Raw genomic sequence first — 18,411 nt, 5'->3', positions numbered from 1 at the left:
TCACTGCTCACAATTACATTATCTATCTCCTACCTCAACAACACCAAAAAAACTACAAATCAGTTCCATTAAAGGCCATCTAAGCGGAATCCAACTTTTCCATAAATTAATATTCGGCTCTCCTTCCCCTGCTCTAACAAATTCACAAACATCACTGCTTATTAAAGCCACCCCACTCGCCCAGATGCAAGACAACCTTTAACACTAGACCTACTTACTAAATGTATCCGTACCCTGCATCTAGGCTACCATTCCATCAATACAGCTCGCACATTGGATGCTATGTTTATTTTGCTTTTTCGGGTTTCTCAGATCCTCGGAACTCACCACGACCTAAAATTTTAACCCAAAGATTCATCCCACAACTTCAGATCTATCCCTAGTAGACGATGAAACTATCTCCTACTTTATTAAACAGAGGAAGACAGACAAATTCAAAAAAGGCCATTTCACTTATATTTTCAACCTCCATTCACCTATCCAACCTTACCAAACTCTCAAGTCCTACCTTCAATTCAGGAAATTAACAAGTAAAGGCCCCTCAGACCCACTTTAGCAGATCCAAGCATTTGGGCGTTGGTCATCTGAAGCACCAAACCCTTATCAGTTAAATTAACTCCAATCACAAAGGGGGGCTTAACCATCCGATTGCAGCGAGTATTGAACTCCTGTCAAATTTCGCAAAACCCTCCCAATATGAAACAAACAGTAAGCCTTCTAATATAAATGATTCAATTTCCTCACCCATTGCCAGCGAGGCTACCTGTCCGATCGCAGCGAGTATTGAACTCCCGTCGGGCACCACTAGAAAGCCTCCTAATATAAATTATCATTGCCCATTTCATCGCCAGCGAGGCTACTTGTCCGATCGCAGCGAGTATTGAACTCCCGTTGGACACCACTAGAAAGCCTCCTAATATAAATTATCATTGGCCATTTCAACGCCAGCAAGGCTACCTGTCCGATCGCAGCGAGTATTGAACTCCCGTAGGACACCACTAGAAAGCCTCCTAATATAAATTATCATTGCCCATTTCATCGCCAGCAAGGCTACTTGTCCGATCGCAGTGGGTATTGAACTCCCGTCGGGCAGAAAGCCTCCTAATATAAATTATCATTGCCCATCTCATCGCCAGCGAGGCTACCCGTCCGATCGCAGCGAGTATTGAACTCCCGTCGGGCACCACTAAGCCTCCTAAATGATCAAATTCCCCATTACCAGTGGGGGGCTACACGTCCGATCGCAGCGAGTATGGAACTCCCGTCTGACGCCGCAGAAGCCTCCCAAATTCAAAACGTGAAACAAACCATCAGCGAGGGCTTACTGCCCGGTCGCAGCGAGTATTGAACTCCCGTCGGGCTCCATAAGAAAGCATTCTTATTTAAATTATTAATTGCCCACCATCAACGGTGCTTACCCGTCCAATCGCAGTGAGTATTGAACTCCCGTCGGGCACTATTAGAAAGCATCCTAATATAAATATTTAAATTGCCCTCCATCAACGGGGCTTACCCGTCTGATCGCAGTGAGTATTGAACTCCCGTCGGGCACTATTAGAAAGCATTCTTATTTAAATTATTAATTGCCCACCATCAACGGTGCTTACCCGTCCGATCACAGTGAGTATTGAACTCCCGTCGGGCACTATTAGAAAGCATCCTAATATAAATTATTAAATTGCCCACCATCAACGGGGGGCTTACCCGTCCGGTCGCAGTGAGTATTGAACTCCCGTCGGACACCACAAAAGCCTCCTTTCATAATTTAATCAAATTACCCATCCGACCGCCAGCAGGGCTTACACGTCCGATCACAGTGAGTATTGTACTCCCGTCGGACGCCGTAAAGCCCCTCCAAATCGTCCAGCTCATCGGAGGTGGCAGGCTCACCCATCCTACAGCGCAGCATATATTAATCTTCCATCGGAAACAGACTCAAAACTCCCGATTCCAGACTTCTCAGCAAACATCAGCCTCATCATTTCTACGTTTGGGGGGCACAGCTCCCGGCTGCTGTCCGAATAATCTATTTTGCCTTTTGGGGGGATACTCTGTGTTTCAGGCTCATTCCCTGCTCAGAGCCCTCTCCCCGGACAGCACGCCAAATACGTTTACTAATTTAATTCTTTTAACTTATTTGTAAGTGTGAACTCGTGAAATGATGTTTTATTAACAAAGTTCGGGAGGAACATGTCAAATAAAATACCTAAGTGACTTCAGCTGTTTTCCCTCCTCCACCCCGTCTCCTCTCACTTACCAAGTTATTTCCTTAAGGGGGGGGGATACTCTGTGTTTCAGGCTCATTCCCTGCTCAGAGCCCTCTCCCCGGACAGCACGCCAAATACGTTTACTAATTTAATTCTTTTAACTTATTTGTAAGTGTGAACTCGTGAAAGAACTACTATCAGAATACAATCCATCACGTAAACTGTGATCACAAAATTCTGGTCACTTAATTATCCCTAGAATATCAAAAGTGTCTAAAGGTGGTAGATCCTTTTCCTACTTAGCCCCTAAGCTCTGGAATGATTTACCAAATAATGTTCGAGTATCAGACACAGCCAATCAATTTAAATCTAAACTTAAGACATTCTTCTTTAACAAAGCATTCACATATATTGTCCAGTAAATGTACTTTTCCCGCAGTAGTTATTTTTGTCTAGAGCAAAGCACTCACATACCTCATATGGGTAATATGCTATTGCCGCAATAGTTAGCCTGTCTGGAACCGAGCTGAATTAAACCACTATAATGTATGACCCTTGCATTACATGCGAACGGCCCCTACGCTAATAGAATTCTGTTTTTGTCTCCCTGTCTCGTCCTCGACCCCGAGGACAATGAGACAAACAGACCCAGTTCCTGCTGCTGTGAAGGTCATCGCACACTGATCTACTGGCTGTCCTTCAACGTGATGCCCAGCTGATGCGCGACCAACGACCACCGGCTGAACCAGTTTAATCCACTTACCCGCTTCCTATCCTTACCGTGTCTATATATATAAATATATATTAATTTCTCCCTAGGGTTTTTTGTCCTTCTTTGAGTTTTTCCCACCGGGTTTTCTCCTAAGGGTTTTTTTTAGTCCCAGGGAGAGTCAGCCAACTTTGGCTTAACTTAGCACTTTACTGTATACGTTACATTATTAATACGCTCGCTTGTATGGTTTTAACCTTAGCCGCTATATTCTACTTCTTATACTATCTATTGATTTTCTGTGTTCTCCTCTACATCTTCTCATGTAAAGCTGCTTTGCAACAATTAACACTTGTGAAAAGCGCTATATAAATAAATTTGAATTGAATTGAACAGCGCTATTTTTAGCCTTTCATTGATAAAACTACTGCGGGTGTTCTCCATAGTTTCGTTTTGAAAGCGTGAAAGTTGCGCGATCCTATTTCATCAATTGCGCTGAAAATTCAGAGAAAGCTCTAACATACACACGTACAAAACTCTGTGCGGCATGTTAATTGACCATGACTCCGACATAATATTAGTTTGCGTCCATATAAACTCATAATTACTCCCGCTCGCGTTTGAATGACAACAGAGAGACTCGCCCACCGTCTTACGGACAGTCGCCTCACAGTATTCAGGACAGAAGTGGTCGAAAGTGGACAAAAGAGACAGATTTAAATACCAGGTGTAAACGTAATGTGTCTCTCTCGTCCACTTGTGATCCGATCGATGAAAACACATCTTAATACCAAGTGTAAACAGCCCCAGAGTTCTAAAGACATTCTTTCTGATGTGCTAAATGAGAAATTCGTTATAGTTTAATATGCATGATATCAGAAGGTAATATATGGTTGCATTTGAATTCATTGAATTGGGTATAATTATTGAATTGAATTTCTATGGCACCAAAAATGTATGGGGGAATGTTGTGTTGTGTATTTGTCATTAGATGGCACTGTAGGCTGTATGTAGGGTTGCCAACTTTCTGAAATGGAAATAAGGAACGGGGGGGGGGGGGGGGGGGTGTTGCCTGGGTCTGGTGACATGCCCCCATGGAATAGCATTTTGAAAACAAAAATAACCCCTGAAATAAAGACTTCTGGTGAAAATAGTGGAAACTAATTAATACATTTAGATAAATATATTTCATACAACTTCTTAGGCCTAAATATTTAATGAATAGAAAGTATTACTAATAAGTATACAAGACTGAACCACATAGATGTGAAATATAAAGGCTATCATGATCATTTTGCCAACAATGAACCATGGTTTTATTAAAGTTTATAATACGCCCTTCTTCAAAGACCCCACCCCTTTTTAAAACGTGAGCTATCTAAATCCATAATTATTTAATAAGAAACCCATCAGAAATTATTGACACATTATGAGACGGGAGGGAGCGGGACACAGGAACAGAGGGAGAGCACTGGAGAGATATATATGTGGATTGTTAGGCTAAATCTGTACTATCTCTTTTAATATAATCACTTTCTTATCAACTATATTTGAGTTTTAAAAATCCACATAATTACATACCATATGAGCCTCTGGAGACGACTGACGGACAATGAACCTTGACATTGCTCCATCCTGTGCCCGCAGCCTCTCGCTCCTCTTGTGATTGTCTCCTCATGCGTGCTGCTTTATATCACACACTCCGCCGTGACAAACAGAAAAAACGCGAAGGCATATGGTAATTGGCCTTGTATTCATTGTCCCTCACGCATTCCAGCCACGGGTAGTCATTTTCCCATTCAATTCTGTATTTTTGTGCTCGTTTCTTTTTCGCCGGCTGCTCGGATGCAGTCATTTTTACATTTCCCGCTGTTGTCACTTGTCGTCATCGTTGCTATGAGACGTGACATCACAATGACTGAAACGACCAATTAAAAGGGCATTCCCTGATGGGGCTGTAAGATGTTAAAACGCTACGCTGATCATAGACAAACAGAGGGAGAAATGACCGCACTGTCAGGGTTTTCTTATACAAATGACGCGGTCTTCGTTCATGGCTGACATATTATAAGCTATGTATGTGTCTGTCATGTATTTGCACTGAATTAATTTTCATAAAATACGGAACAAACTGCGTTCCGTATCAGTTCAATACGGAACAAGAATTTTATGTGTCAAATACGGGACAATTCCGTATTATACGGAACGGTTGGCAACCCTAGCTGTATGTTATCTATAACAGCTGCAGAGGAAGAATTGGGGTGGTTGTTACACCTGCTGACAATTATGTAATGTATGGCGTGCTTGCCTCGTGAAGTGCTGGAATAAAACTTTAAGAATGAAGAACTTTCTTGATATTTTTGGTTTATTTGAATTGAAACATAACAGATTGCTGTAGCACAACTCTGCAGTCTCGTTAAATTAACAAGGAGGGACGGCGGATGATGGTTTACAATGGCTATGATCCTGCAGAATATTAAGCAAATAAAAAAGGATAAAAATATCCTGACTAAATCACTAATATGAATGACAGTAAGTAACTTACATACATATCACATCATATGATTCTGATCATTTCGGACGAATCCAAGAAACACCAGAGAATACATTGCAAAGTAAGCATCCAATCTTTAAAACATTCCACATTTATTCCAAAACAACAAAAAATATGGAAAAATCCTAAAAGATCATCCTTTGTTTACTTTATATACGCGCTTCCAGTTAGTATGATCAATCATGTTTATTTTCCAAAAGATATAGATTCTTATAACTGAAAAGTCACGTCGTCCTGCTCTGTGTTAGAATCTTCCGACAAAACTACGGCTGTGTCCGAAACCGCATACTGTTTGTGACGTGTAACAGTAAGAGCAAAGAGCTACATACATTTTAAAGCTGAATTTTAGCTTTCCATTATTGACTGATCTAACAGACATCTATAAAAAATAAACGTTATTGTTTATTGTAGAAAAGTATATGAATTATATGAAATCAGCTGTGCTTGCTGAGTGATTTTAAATAAATGGGGTGCATGCTTCTAATAAACGTGCTTATAATGAAGATGTTATTCTAATATCAGATAGTCATTTTGTCAGTAATTTTTTTTTATTCACAGAATTTTAAACAACAACTTTGACAAGTGCTTAGTTTATAATGGTCTTCCTTTTGCGATGCTTCTGCCATTACATACCGGTCAAGATATTCAAAACTTTACACTACATTTCCTTATTAAAAAACTGGAGAAAAGTAAATTGATGTTAAACAATATGCCCATGATACCTATACAAATAAAAATCGGTATTATTTGAAAACAAAAAGATAATAATTAATTAACAATTTTATAAAGAACACATCCTTAAAAAAAAAACACAAAAAAACTTTGTAATTAAATAAACAATGGGAAATTTCTCATTCAATGGAGTTGTGGTGGCTCTTAAAAGAGCCTTTGGTTTTGATGGTGAAGTATTGAGTTTAAGCGCGCTCTCCACGAATACGGCGAGCCAGCTGGATGTCTTTGGGCATGATGGTGACCCTCTTGGCGTGTATGGCGCACAGATTGGTGTCTTCAAATAGGCCGACCAAATAAGCTTCGCTGGACTCCTGCAGGGCCATGTGAATCTTGAGTGCATTTGTAAATGTCGTTTGCATTTCTGAATTGGTTGTGTATTCATGAATTTTGTGTGCATTTCTGAATTTTGTGTACATTTGTGAATCTTCTGTGCTTCTTAAATTTTGTGTGTGCATTTGTGAATCTTCTGTGCTTCTTAAATTTTGTGTGTGCATTTGTGAATTTTGTGCGCATTTGTGTATCCTGTGTGTGTATTTATGAATCCTGTGTGTGCATATGTGAATGTAGTGTGTGCATTTATCTTTATTGAGACTCTTCTAGCTCCATACTGATCAGTCTTGAAGTCCTGGGCGATTTCTCTCACCAGACGCTGGAAAGGCAGCTTACGGATCAACAGCTCAGTAGACTTCTGATAGCGGCGGATTTCTCTCAGCGCTACGGTACCGGGCCTGTAACAATGAGGCTTCTTCACACCGCCGGTGGCTGGGGCGCTCTTACGGGCAGCTTTAGTAGCGAGCTGCTTCCTGGGCGCTTTGCCTCCGGTGGATTTACGAGCAGTCTGCTTTATTCTTGCCATGATCACAAGGAAAACTTTGCCTTTCGACACAAAAATGCATCTCTGCAGGCTGTTTTTAAAGACAAGTCTGCTATGAGCTCAGAGGGTGGCTACAGTGTACTGGCATGTGATTGGCTAATAGGTGACGTCAAAGTATACAGCTGGCCAATGACTGTGCGTATCCAGGAATGTATCCATATTGTACGGAAATAGAAACAGTGAAGCTGGTACTTCTGATATGAAAGCAGTACTCTGAAAAGAGAGAAAATTTGAAGAATGTAGCAAAGAGCTCTGTAACTTTGAGCAACCTGTTGAGTTTATCTGGAACACAGTCTATAAGCAAAGCAGTGATAGAGTATCTAAAAGAAACACAACTAGCAAAAGACTTTAGCCCAATTTAATTATTTATTTATGTTACTTTTATACACATTTATTTTTGACTTCCCAATGTGACCACACTTTAATCCAGTAGATGGCGATAATGCACAAGATTGTAAACTGCCAAAAATAATCACTGAAGAAGACGACTGTGCTTCTCCTGTTTTCAAACAAGCGGTGTTTCCCGCTCGAAATCCTTTGTTCACATACAAGCAGCGTTTCAAGCGGTTTTTATGCATCGACGTATTTTATAATGGTTCAATATTAAATACCTTACTGGTTTGGAGAGATTACGCTTAAATAATATAATAAAGCATTAGACAAAATTACCAGTATGACTGCATTCACGAGACAATTTTATTTGTTTTAATATAGGCATACGTTATATTATCATATGCCAGCACTGCATGTGAACTTTAAAAGCTACAGTTAATTTTGTGATTAACTCAAACACTGCATTGCACATTCGGGGGATTTTTTCTTTTGTTGTTTTCCTACAGCATATCATCCTACACACTGTAAAGAACATTAACATGGCCTTACAATAATTTTTTTTAAAGACTAACATTAAAATGAAATCAACAACTTAAATGAAACGTTAGTATGATCAGTGATTCTCTTTTCCTGGAGGCCCACTACTCTACACTTTTTTCGTCTCTCTTATCTGTCCGACTCCGTTCAGTACATAAATCTCTACTGAACTGATTGTTTTAATTAGAGATATACAAAATATGCAGGGCAGTAGGCCTCCAATAGATGCTGCCTTTAACCCTCGTGTGGTGTTCATATTTCTGTTACTTAGCCAATGTTTGTGGGTCTAGTGGACCCACTGTATTATTCGTATCTTAAACCAATGCAGTCATACTAATTTATGTATAACTGTTTACAGATGATTTCTTTAGCCTTATTGCAAGTAAAATAGACATAATTTATGGTTAAAATTTGTCATTTACCACTGGTACAGGACTATATATAGATTAAAGTGCCATTCGTTTTTGTGATAATATGAAATAAGAGAAGAAAGTTCTATTCTCCCCCAGATGTTTATATAAAATAAGTATTTTCATCACTTTTTCATCTCAAATAAGTTTTTCATCACTTTGACATTTAATTATTTTAACTTAGTTTGAAATTGTACACATTTGTGTCCGTCTACACAGCACAAGCCTCATCTGAAAAGATGCGGTTTTATAACACATTATCTACACTGAACACATAACCTGTTCATGTCAGCCTACACAACCTATAAGAAGCAGATTTTTACTGTGTAGCTGTGTTGCATATGCATTTTATAGACGTATACTGTGTCTTCCTGTCCATCTTATGTCCACACACACTGCAGTAAAATGTGTTGCTTTTGGCTACAACCTAAAATGATGAAAATGCTTGGATATGAAATTATACTTTCTCTATTTCTCACTCTTTCTCTCACACTCATACACACACAAACACACACACACCATAGGTTTTGTGGTAAACTCATGTGTTCAGGCAAGGAATGGTAATCAATACACCAATTTACCATGATTACTACACTTTTACTATAATACAACCATGGTTATATTTTGTAAGGAATATAATAGTAAAATGTAGAATTGTTCCTTTTAGACAAAAGGTAAAGTTTTTGGGACAGTGGGGGCAGTCAAGTGTTCATGCTTGATATATAACATGTTGTATCTTTGCGCTGTTACAGCAAGTGCAGAAGGACAAAACTCTGCCATGCATCCATCACATATGTACAGACATATATACAAACACACTCATGCACTCACAGGAGTCCCAGATAGGAGAATAACAAAGTAAAGTTACATAGCACATTCAATTTTCACTCTCTTATTACCCCCGGGTCCAGTGGACCCGAACACCACATATGTAATATAAATGTGTAGGGGGGTGTACAGTGTACAGTCATTATAAAGTTGTTTATTTTTATGTTCTTTATAGAAAATGAGCCAAGGCCAATGAATCTGAGGTTGAAACAACAATTAATTGCATATTTTTTATTTAAGTAAACATTAAAAACGGGTCCCACAGACCCGAACACCACACAAGGGTTAAATTCAGACCAGCATAAAAGAACTAAAACAAATTTCACTCTTTTATAGCTCAAGTGGGTGGCTCTTAAAAGAGCCTTTTGTTTAGTTTTGAAGGACCGAGTAGTTTACTTTGCTTTAGCGGGCTTTTCGGTCTTTTTTGGCAGCAACACAGCCTGGATGTTGGGCAACACACCGCCCTGAGCGATGGTTACGCGACCCAAGAGTTTGTTCAACTCCTCGTCGTTACGCACTGCCAGCTGTAAATGGCGAGGAATGATGCGAGTCTTCTTGTTGTCACGAGCGGCGTTTCCAGCCAACTCCAGGATCTCAGCAGTAAGATACTCGAGCACAGCGGCGAGATAAACTGGAGCTCCAGCACCGACGCGTTGTGCATAGTTACCCTTGCGAAGAAGTCTGTGAACGCGGCCGACGGGAAACTGAAGTCCGGCTCTGGATGAACGAGTCTTGGCCTTCGCTCTGGTTTTACCTCCGGTTTTGCCTCTGCCGCTCATTTTCAGTTGAAGGATTTGGTGCTTTCTTGTAGAAATACAAAAATTCATGTAACTCGATGCTCTGCTGTTTTCAGTATTTAAGAATGCTTGCCACTCGCCGATTGGTTAGATTGTGTAGAAAGTTTAAACCAATCACTGAACTTCCCTCCAAAAGAAAACGCCCACCCTTCCTTTTCCTTCTCTCTCTGATGTTGTTTGTATTACAGATATATTAATAATGACAAATAAACGACAAAATCTCAAAGCTCATGCCACAGTTTCACAGCCCTTCAGAAGCAGATCAGATGCAGATGTTAGACAGACACACATCAGCTGGGGCCCGTACCATGAAAATGGTTAAACAAACTCAGGGTTAAGCTAAGTTCACACTACATGATTTTAAGCCAGATTTAAGCCCGATTTGCAAGTCGTTCGCTCGCCGACAGGTCGGGGTGTGATCTGGTGCAAATCGCGGGGGATTAGCGGGCGATCGACGTTCGCCAATCTGTTGGTATGAAAGAGCCAACAACGCATCAAAGACGCTCGCAGACGCCTCGCAGACGCGTCGCCGACACCAGAAAAATATCTAGCTTGTTAGATATCTGGAGCTGTCGCGCGACTCAATCTCCTATGATGTCACGAGCTACAGCCAATCCGACGAGGGGTTGACGTCACACGGAAAGATGAGCAGCATGTCACCAAGAAAACATTGAACTCAGTCATAAATGTCTGTATGACGTTTCACATATATTTACCACAACTGCGCTGAGAAAAAGAAACGGTGGAGAGAAATAGCAAACGCTGTAAAACAGCCAGGTGAGCAAATGTTATTATTACATTATCTAAATGTTATAGGGTAAAATGTAAATTGGTCATATTTCCATATACATGCATATTATAGAAGCTAGCGTAATCCTATTTTTGGGATATGTCTGTAAAACATTATAAAGTGTATAATTCTTTTTACTGTAATTCTGTTTATTGTTATATATTGTGTATTAGAGGATATTCAGTTACATTACAATCTGCCTTTTGTACCAGTCGAAAGAGCTTGTAAACAAAGGAATAAATTATCATTTTTAGTTTGAATAGACAAATAAAATAAAGTGTGGAGGTAAATATTAACTGAAAACATTGCATTTATTTTTTGATTTTAGACTTTACTGTTGCACAAGTGGACTCACAAACAACTAGGGATACATTAACTTCATTTGGGAACCATGGCTTTGGAATTGAGGGATATTGAAGACCCAGTTCTCTTATCACATCTCAAAAGAAGCATAATGGTGATGCTATACAACGCCCAGGAGACTGACAGAAGCGGATCAATGTTGTCACCTGAACAACCTACCCTATGCATATATCATGCATGACATGTGCGGTCCGGTCCCGATGTGTTTTTGTTTACAAACGATTGACTTTACTATGCATTACATTTATCAATAAGGTGATTAAACTTGTTGAAGGGTTTAGATTGAATTTCCCAGTGCTGTTTCATGAAATAAATGGTCTATCGAAAGTAATACATTTAATGCAAAAAAGTATAAAACACATTGTCATATTTTACAAAAAACGCCAATATGAATAGTGCTTTATAGCCTTGCATTGTTGTTTGTGCAACTTGAAAACAATGTAGTACATTTGAATGTATATTATGTGGACAGACAGAATATACATTGTTAGAACACGTGCAGTGCACCACATTAACACAATTAAACATTACAAAAATCCCTATGTAGAGCCCCTTTAAGGGCTGGGTGATATATAAATATCATATTATAATTTTGTGTGATTGGCTGTTAGATTAATCCACATTGAGTAAAAATGCCCAGAGCTTATCATCACAATCGCCATAAATGTTTAGCATGATCAGATATGTTGATGTTTAGCGCCGTAGTATAGAAACATTGTTAATGTTCTGTGAATAATGAGTGTGGATCAAGAAATAAAGTTAGTATAAGGCACTTAATTGCAACATGCAGATTGCCTTTATTTGTTACATTCCTGCACCTTTTGATTTGTATGAAATTAAAATTAATTGAATAATAACACAACAATAAACAGAATACTTAAAACAATGAAAAAGTGAACCACATTTGTGTTCTCTACAAATACAGGACTTTAGAACACACAAGAAAACTAATGTCCTAAACTGACAATAACTGGCTTTAATCTGCTGTTTGCAGGGATAACTCTACATCAGTTCCTTTTAAAATGTGTTGAACTTTCCAATAAACACTACCCGCTGGTGAGACAAAGTAGTCCCGCATCAGAGTACGTTGCACTTTTGCTGTTGCCATACAATTGCGATGTGAGGTGGTGTTCATCAGTTGAAAAGCACCCGTCCCACGATTCTTCCATTGCCCATCAACCATGTTTTGGTCAGCAGTCTGCTACAGCTGGAGTGGTAGCAAGTACCCCAAAGCAATGTGGAAACTGCCACTTCCTTTCGCAGTCCATGGCTATTGTATGCCACTCTCCTTCTGTTGATGGTGTCTAAAACAATAGGACACACCAAATGTCAGTGATTAAATTCTTATATATTCAAGACTACAGTTTACAATGGATTTATTTGCATAGTTATATGTAGAACAAAATTGGATAGCCATGCTTTTGTGAGTCAAACACCTTGGGTCTCATTTATAAAACTCTGTGTAGGATCCTTACTAAAAGTCTACGTATGCACAAAAGCCAAAAATGGCATACGCCAAAAAATACAGACAAAGCAATGTTCCCTTTCTGCAAGTGTGCGTACATTAATTATCTTCTGATCCCACCATGCAAGCCTATTCTCCCATTAAGTTTTTTTTTTTAAAGATCACAACCTTTGTGTGGTAACTGGTGTACGCATGTTTCCAGAACTGTTTTGTGTATACGCATGCTTTATAAATGAGACCCCTTCTTACTTAATCCATATAAATAAGTGTAAAGATAAACTAGGGACTAAACCACATGTAGAATAACAAATATTACAGTATAAGGTTTGGAAGTAATTTTATATTTATTGCTGTGTTAACATAATTCATGTTTATACACAAAATACTTTAATATACAAATAGTGTAAGCTCAGATAAAATTATGAAATTAATGTATACAGGTATGTATAGACATAAAAATTAAAATTACTTGTGCTTTTCGGAACTATACCCCTGTTTCTAATAATAGTTTTTACTAAAATACTTTTATCAAAGACAGTCAACGGCTGATGTCCACAATGTTATGGGTGTTCTTTTTTTAAATGAAGTAGATAGATAGATAGATAGATAGATAGATAGATAGATAGATAGATAGATAGATAGATAGATAGATAGATAGATAGATAGATAGATAGATAGATAGATAGATAGATAGATAGATATTTTGTAATAACCCTACCTTCAAGAAATCGTCCTTTATAACCTGGTACAGAACAGGTATCCAAAACTATTTGTGGGATGGTGCTGGTCCCCCATCCTGGACTTGAACCTGAGGGACTTGAACGTGTCCTCTGCATGACACCAAAAAGTTCAAAAACATACCCAGACAGAAAAAACGTAATGACAACATTCAGTTCATATTCGTTTGAAATGAAATCACACAAACCTGTTGCATAGAATCGCAGGGTCAAAGACAAACGCTCTCCAAGTCATGCTTTGCGAAGCCTGTCCTATTCTATTTGAACGATAATTAAATCAAGAAACACAGCTTTTAAACACAGTAGACAACACGTTGATATTTTAAATGTGATCATAGCCAAACATAAGCATGCAGCTATATTTCCTATATAAACAAGCTGTACTCACCTCCAACTCTTAAATCCCTGCTGTCCGCGTGTGGTGTTGATCCACCTCTCCACATACACATCTCTTCATTTTTTTCTTTTGCGGCTTTGCATCGCGCAAACGGTTTGCAGCACTAATTTCTGTCTGAAGTCTATATATACAAACAAAAGTTTTGCGCGTCGTCTTGATTCTTCTTCTGTGGGTTTACTGGTGCGCGTGTTGTTTCGCGTCATTTCCGGTTTGTTTTATCGCGTGATTTTTCGTGACAAAACGTGGTTTGTGGACAAGATAGAATCGCCGGGTGATAGAGTTGTTCTCAACTCGTGTAGTGCGTTACCTCCTGTTGTGGGGCAGTCACGTTATGTCGTGTGGTGTGAACTGATCAACAACGTGAACACTCCTGATTTCACAGAGAGCAAGTCATGTAGTGTGAACCGCACAGTTCGGACCAACGTTTTAAAGTCATGTAGTCTGTACGAGCCTTTAGAGGATTAGTTTCAGATTGACAAAACCAAGCCAATGTGCAGGCCTTGTTGGTAAAAGCTATTTTCATGGTACCCAAAACCCAGGATTTGCACAAACTAATCCTAAACAAAGCTGGCTAACCAACTAAACCAGCTTCATGGTATAGGCCCCTGATGTTTGATCAGTTAAACACCTTCAGAAACAAAAAGCAGGTCTGTTCTGTACACTGCGTTTATTCAAACTTTCATGTGTCTTTGTGTAAAATGTAAATTTATATACTTGAAATGTTCATATTTCAAAGTAAATTTTATAATGTAAATAATCTATTATATTCAGTGCTTTATCCATCACCCAGCACCTTGTTTAATTCCACTTAAGTGTTTGTCATTGTGTTATTTTGTTGTTTTATGTACACGCTCATCCCAATAAAGCACCATTTCATGAATTCAAATATATGTGGCAGACAGTGCATTACAAATTGTATTTAATATGGTTTTACTACAAACATCTTGGCTAGTTAAAGACATTTGTGGCTACTGTGGTTTCACTACATATACTGTATCATGACACTTAAACAAGCTGTCTTAATTGTATTTATACACATGCAGATTGTTTGTTGTTAATAATTGCTGTTATCTTTACGCTTTGTTTTAATTAAAGATAACTTAAATAGCATGAGCCAATCATCTGGGCTGTTAGGAAAAATATAATTAGTTTGATTTACTGATCAAATTCACCCCTGGGAAAGCTCTAAAATGCTGCTAAAATGCTGCTTTACTTCCTGTCTCCTGAGATACTTTTATCAATTAGATTTTTGAAGCCAGCGTGGTGTGCAGTGGGAATGTGATTGGTTAAGCATGGTCGAGTTTCCAGAAAATAAATCAGCAGCCAAGATAGCGGCTGGAGCACAGTTTTAGGTTAAATAAATGTATATTTTAACTTTTCCAGCAAGAAATTAGTATTGTATTTTTTAAATATTCGATTAGTTATCACAAAGCTGCTCTCTGTTTATATTTCAAACAGAATTCCATTACGTTGCATATGAAGGCTGTCCGAATGCGTTTCCTGGAGCTGCCTTTATGTTAGGCAACACTTCAACTCCCTAAGCTTTGAATGAGACTTGAACTTCTCATTTGTGAACAACATCAAATGTCAAAACATGAAGTGCTGCATGCATGTATTTGAGGGTAGTGGACCCACCATTCCCTTCACAGACACAAGTTGGGAGAAATTCATTAAATCTGTGTTTCTGTGGAAAGACCTTGAATGCAGAGAAATCATTATAGCAGAAGAGGCACTTCAGGCATACAAGTTACAAAGACAGGAACCTACAAACCAGTTAGTCAAACCAGCTAACACTGGTTACCACATAGAGTGCTACAGCCAATCACAAAGATAAAATGCACTAAAGGAGAGAGGAAGTTTTTATTGAAGAAACTGCAGAGGAAGGTTGGTATTATATTGTATAGACATGCAATGGAGACAGTAGTATACAGTAAAGAAAGTAGTATGTTTACAGTAATATAAATTAAATATGCAGTGTTTTAGCAGTAGCCTTTTAATAGCAGAGCAAAAATGCATCATAAACAAATGGTTTAAGATTATTATACACAAAAAAATCGCTGTTGAGTGGCATATATGTATAAATATTCACACATGTGCAGTGTAGTTAAAGTATGAGAGTAGTACAAATATAGATACAATGTATTAACAGTAATATAATTAAAACAACCTACAAAAATGTACCCTTGTTTGGTCCTGATCAATTTTTATTGACTTTGTGTAAAATAATGGAAAGTTTTTCATAAGATCCTCTGAGGTCAATGTGCATGACTGAAGCTTGATGCTGTCGTGTGAGAACAATCAGCCAACATTTTTCCGTCTCCCAAGTGCCTCACGCGTAAATTATTAAATTTTGATGGCTAACATTTATTTCCCGTCACAGAAAACCACCACAGGTTTATCAATGCCATCAAAGTATTCATTTGTTTTTGTTTGTTTGTTGATCACGAAGTACAAAGTAGGAATCTGTGTTTATTAAAAGCGCTGCCATTGTTGTGGGGCCCACACCTGCTTTCAGTACAATGCATTATCTGCAAACATAAGATAAGGTTCAGAAACACAGCAGGAAAAGTGTTAAAGAAAAATGAACACAGTGTGAAACTGTACTTCGACTGTCAATTTCGCTTTTCAAAAAAAAGTGTGGAAGAAACAGAGGGAGTAAAGATTGCAGCTTATAAAGTTTGTAATACTGTGAAAAGCATAAATTAAATCGAAATGTAAATTCGGGGGGTGACTTGGTGGCGCTTAAGCACAAAATGGTCTTGCAGAGCAAATCATGTTAAAGGGGTAAACACAGACCAAGAAGATGCATCGAGGCTAGATGAGGAGCTGATGTCTTATTGTTTTATATAAATACATTGCTTAAAAAATATAAATATATATTGTTATAAAAACAAAGAACTTTATGACAAACGCGACATGGACTACAAAAATCTTGCTAAGAGAGAGTTCTAATCAAATGGGATTTGACGGTTAGTTTAATTTCTCTTATTACCTTAACCATGGTTTGGAAACAATATAAAATCGTTGTGCTTAACCTGTGTACTGTGTGACCTCCTGTTGTGGGTCAATCACATTGTGTCATGTGGTGTGAACAGCTCAACAACTTCAACACAACTTCTACAGTCATGTAGTGTGAACAGCTGGGGAATAGTTGGGGCCCACACTTAAAAGTCATGTAGTCTGGACGAGCCTTTAAAGGCCCCCAATGCTGCCAGAGACAAAGACCTTTACAGTGCAGTCAGAGCAAATCTGTGCAGACCATCAGAGATGCAAAAGCAGAGTACAAAAGAGAGATGGAGGACCACTTAATAAACAATGACCCACAACGACTCTGGCAAGGGAATTCAGCACCTCATAAACTACAAAAGCAACACTCACAAGACCTTTGATGCCAAAGTCTCCCTAGCAGAAGAACTCAACTGCTCTTTGTTTGATTCGAGGTAAAATCGTCAGAGACCGTCACACCCACCCCCAACATGGAAAATGCATCCAGGATTTGTCCGGGATTGATTGATTTTGGGTTCATTCACACTGTCAATGATTTTTCAGAATCTGTTTGTGCGTTCACACCGTAAAGATCCTGTAAAGACACCTCACGTATTTAACCCTTATGTTCTGGGTCAATTTGACCCTTTTTGATTTTTAAGCTGTCGGATAAACCAGTTAACCTGTGATTTTTTTTCTTGAAATTTTGTGACTTTTTCTCATTTACCGCCATGAACATGCATGCAAAGTTTGGACATGCTGATATGTTTTGAAGTACCAAAATAATTTTGTAACGATTTTGAGGTTTTGTTTTGTTCAAAAGCAACTGTATAGACCTAAATGAAATATATATTTTTAGTGTTTGTTGCTATATTGGTGTTTTACTATCCTGAAATGGGGGTAAAAATGCTTCTTCTCACTTTTATAGTACTGAAAAAGACTTTTACAGACACAGTTGGTAAAAGTGAGCTATCATTTCTATTCACAATGTATATGAAATACTACTTAAGTTACCGTTTTCTTCCAGACATTTTGTCACTTTTTTCTCATTTAGGGTCATGAACATGCATGCAAAGTTAGGATACACTGATGTGTTTAGAAGTGTTTTTTTTTAAATAATGCATTTTTTTACAATTTTGATGTTTGCGGGTCAATTTGACCCATATTTGTTTGTTCCAAGGCAACTGTATAGACACAAATTAAAAACATTTATTGCGTTTATGTTGGTGTTTTACTACTCTGGAAAGGGAAAAGTGAGCTGTTTCTTACTATTTTCAGTACTACAAAAACTTCCTCAGACACAGAAAAGTAAATGTGAACTATCATTTCTGTTTAAATGTATATGAAATACTATGTAAAGCAGATGAATTCAGACCCACAAAAAATCCAGAGGTGAACACAGGTGATGCCAGCTGTGCCCCACAAAATAAGCACCATTTGTGTAAAATGCAAGAAGTCAGAAAGCACATGCTTGATGTGTGCACATCATATAAACAGGGATTTCTTGAATTCGTACAATGAGCCTCAAGAAAAAAAGATGAGCATATTTAGAAAAATAAAAGCTTAATTTAATTTCACAGCAATATTAAATTGTTTATGTAGGATGTTTTAAACATAGGTATGTAAAAAAAAACATGTTGAAAAATTAAAAAAGTTTTTGTTAAAAATTGTGGTTAAATGCATTTTTTTAAAT

At 38.2% G+C, this 18,411-nt stretch overlaps 1 protein-coding gene across 1 annotated transcript in view; it reads right to left on the bottom strand.

Annotated features, from left to right (window-relative positions):
* LOC135781016 (uncharacterized) overlaps window positions 1-9,963 on the bottom strand; it is an 87,700-nt gene extending 77,737 nt beyond the window's left edge. Inside the window, exon 1 of the mRNA XM_065291327.2 lies at window positions 9,581-9,963. Coding sequence (XP_065147399.1) covers window positions 9,581-9,963 — 383 coding nt within the window. The remainder of the gene's footprint in view (window positions 1-9,580) is intronic.
* Between the last annotated feature and the right edge of the window lie 8,448 nt (window positions 9,964-18,411).

The sequence above is a fragment of the Paramisgurnus dabryanus genome, chromosome 23, assembly GCF_030506205.2.
Source record: "Paramisgurnus dabryanus chromosome 23, PD_genome_1.1, whole genome shotgun sequence".
NCBI lineage: Eukaryota > Metazoa > Chordata > Actinopteri > Cypriniformes > Cobitidae > Paramisgurnus > Paramisgurnus dabryanus.
The sequence above is the reverse complement of the archived record's forward strand: the minus strand, read 5'-3'. Positions and strand labels throughout refer to the sequence as shown.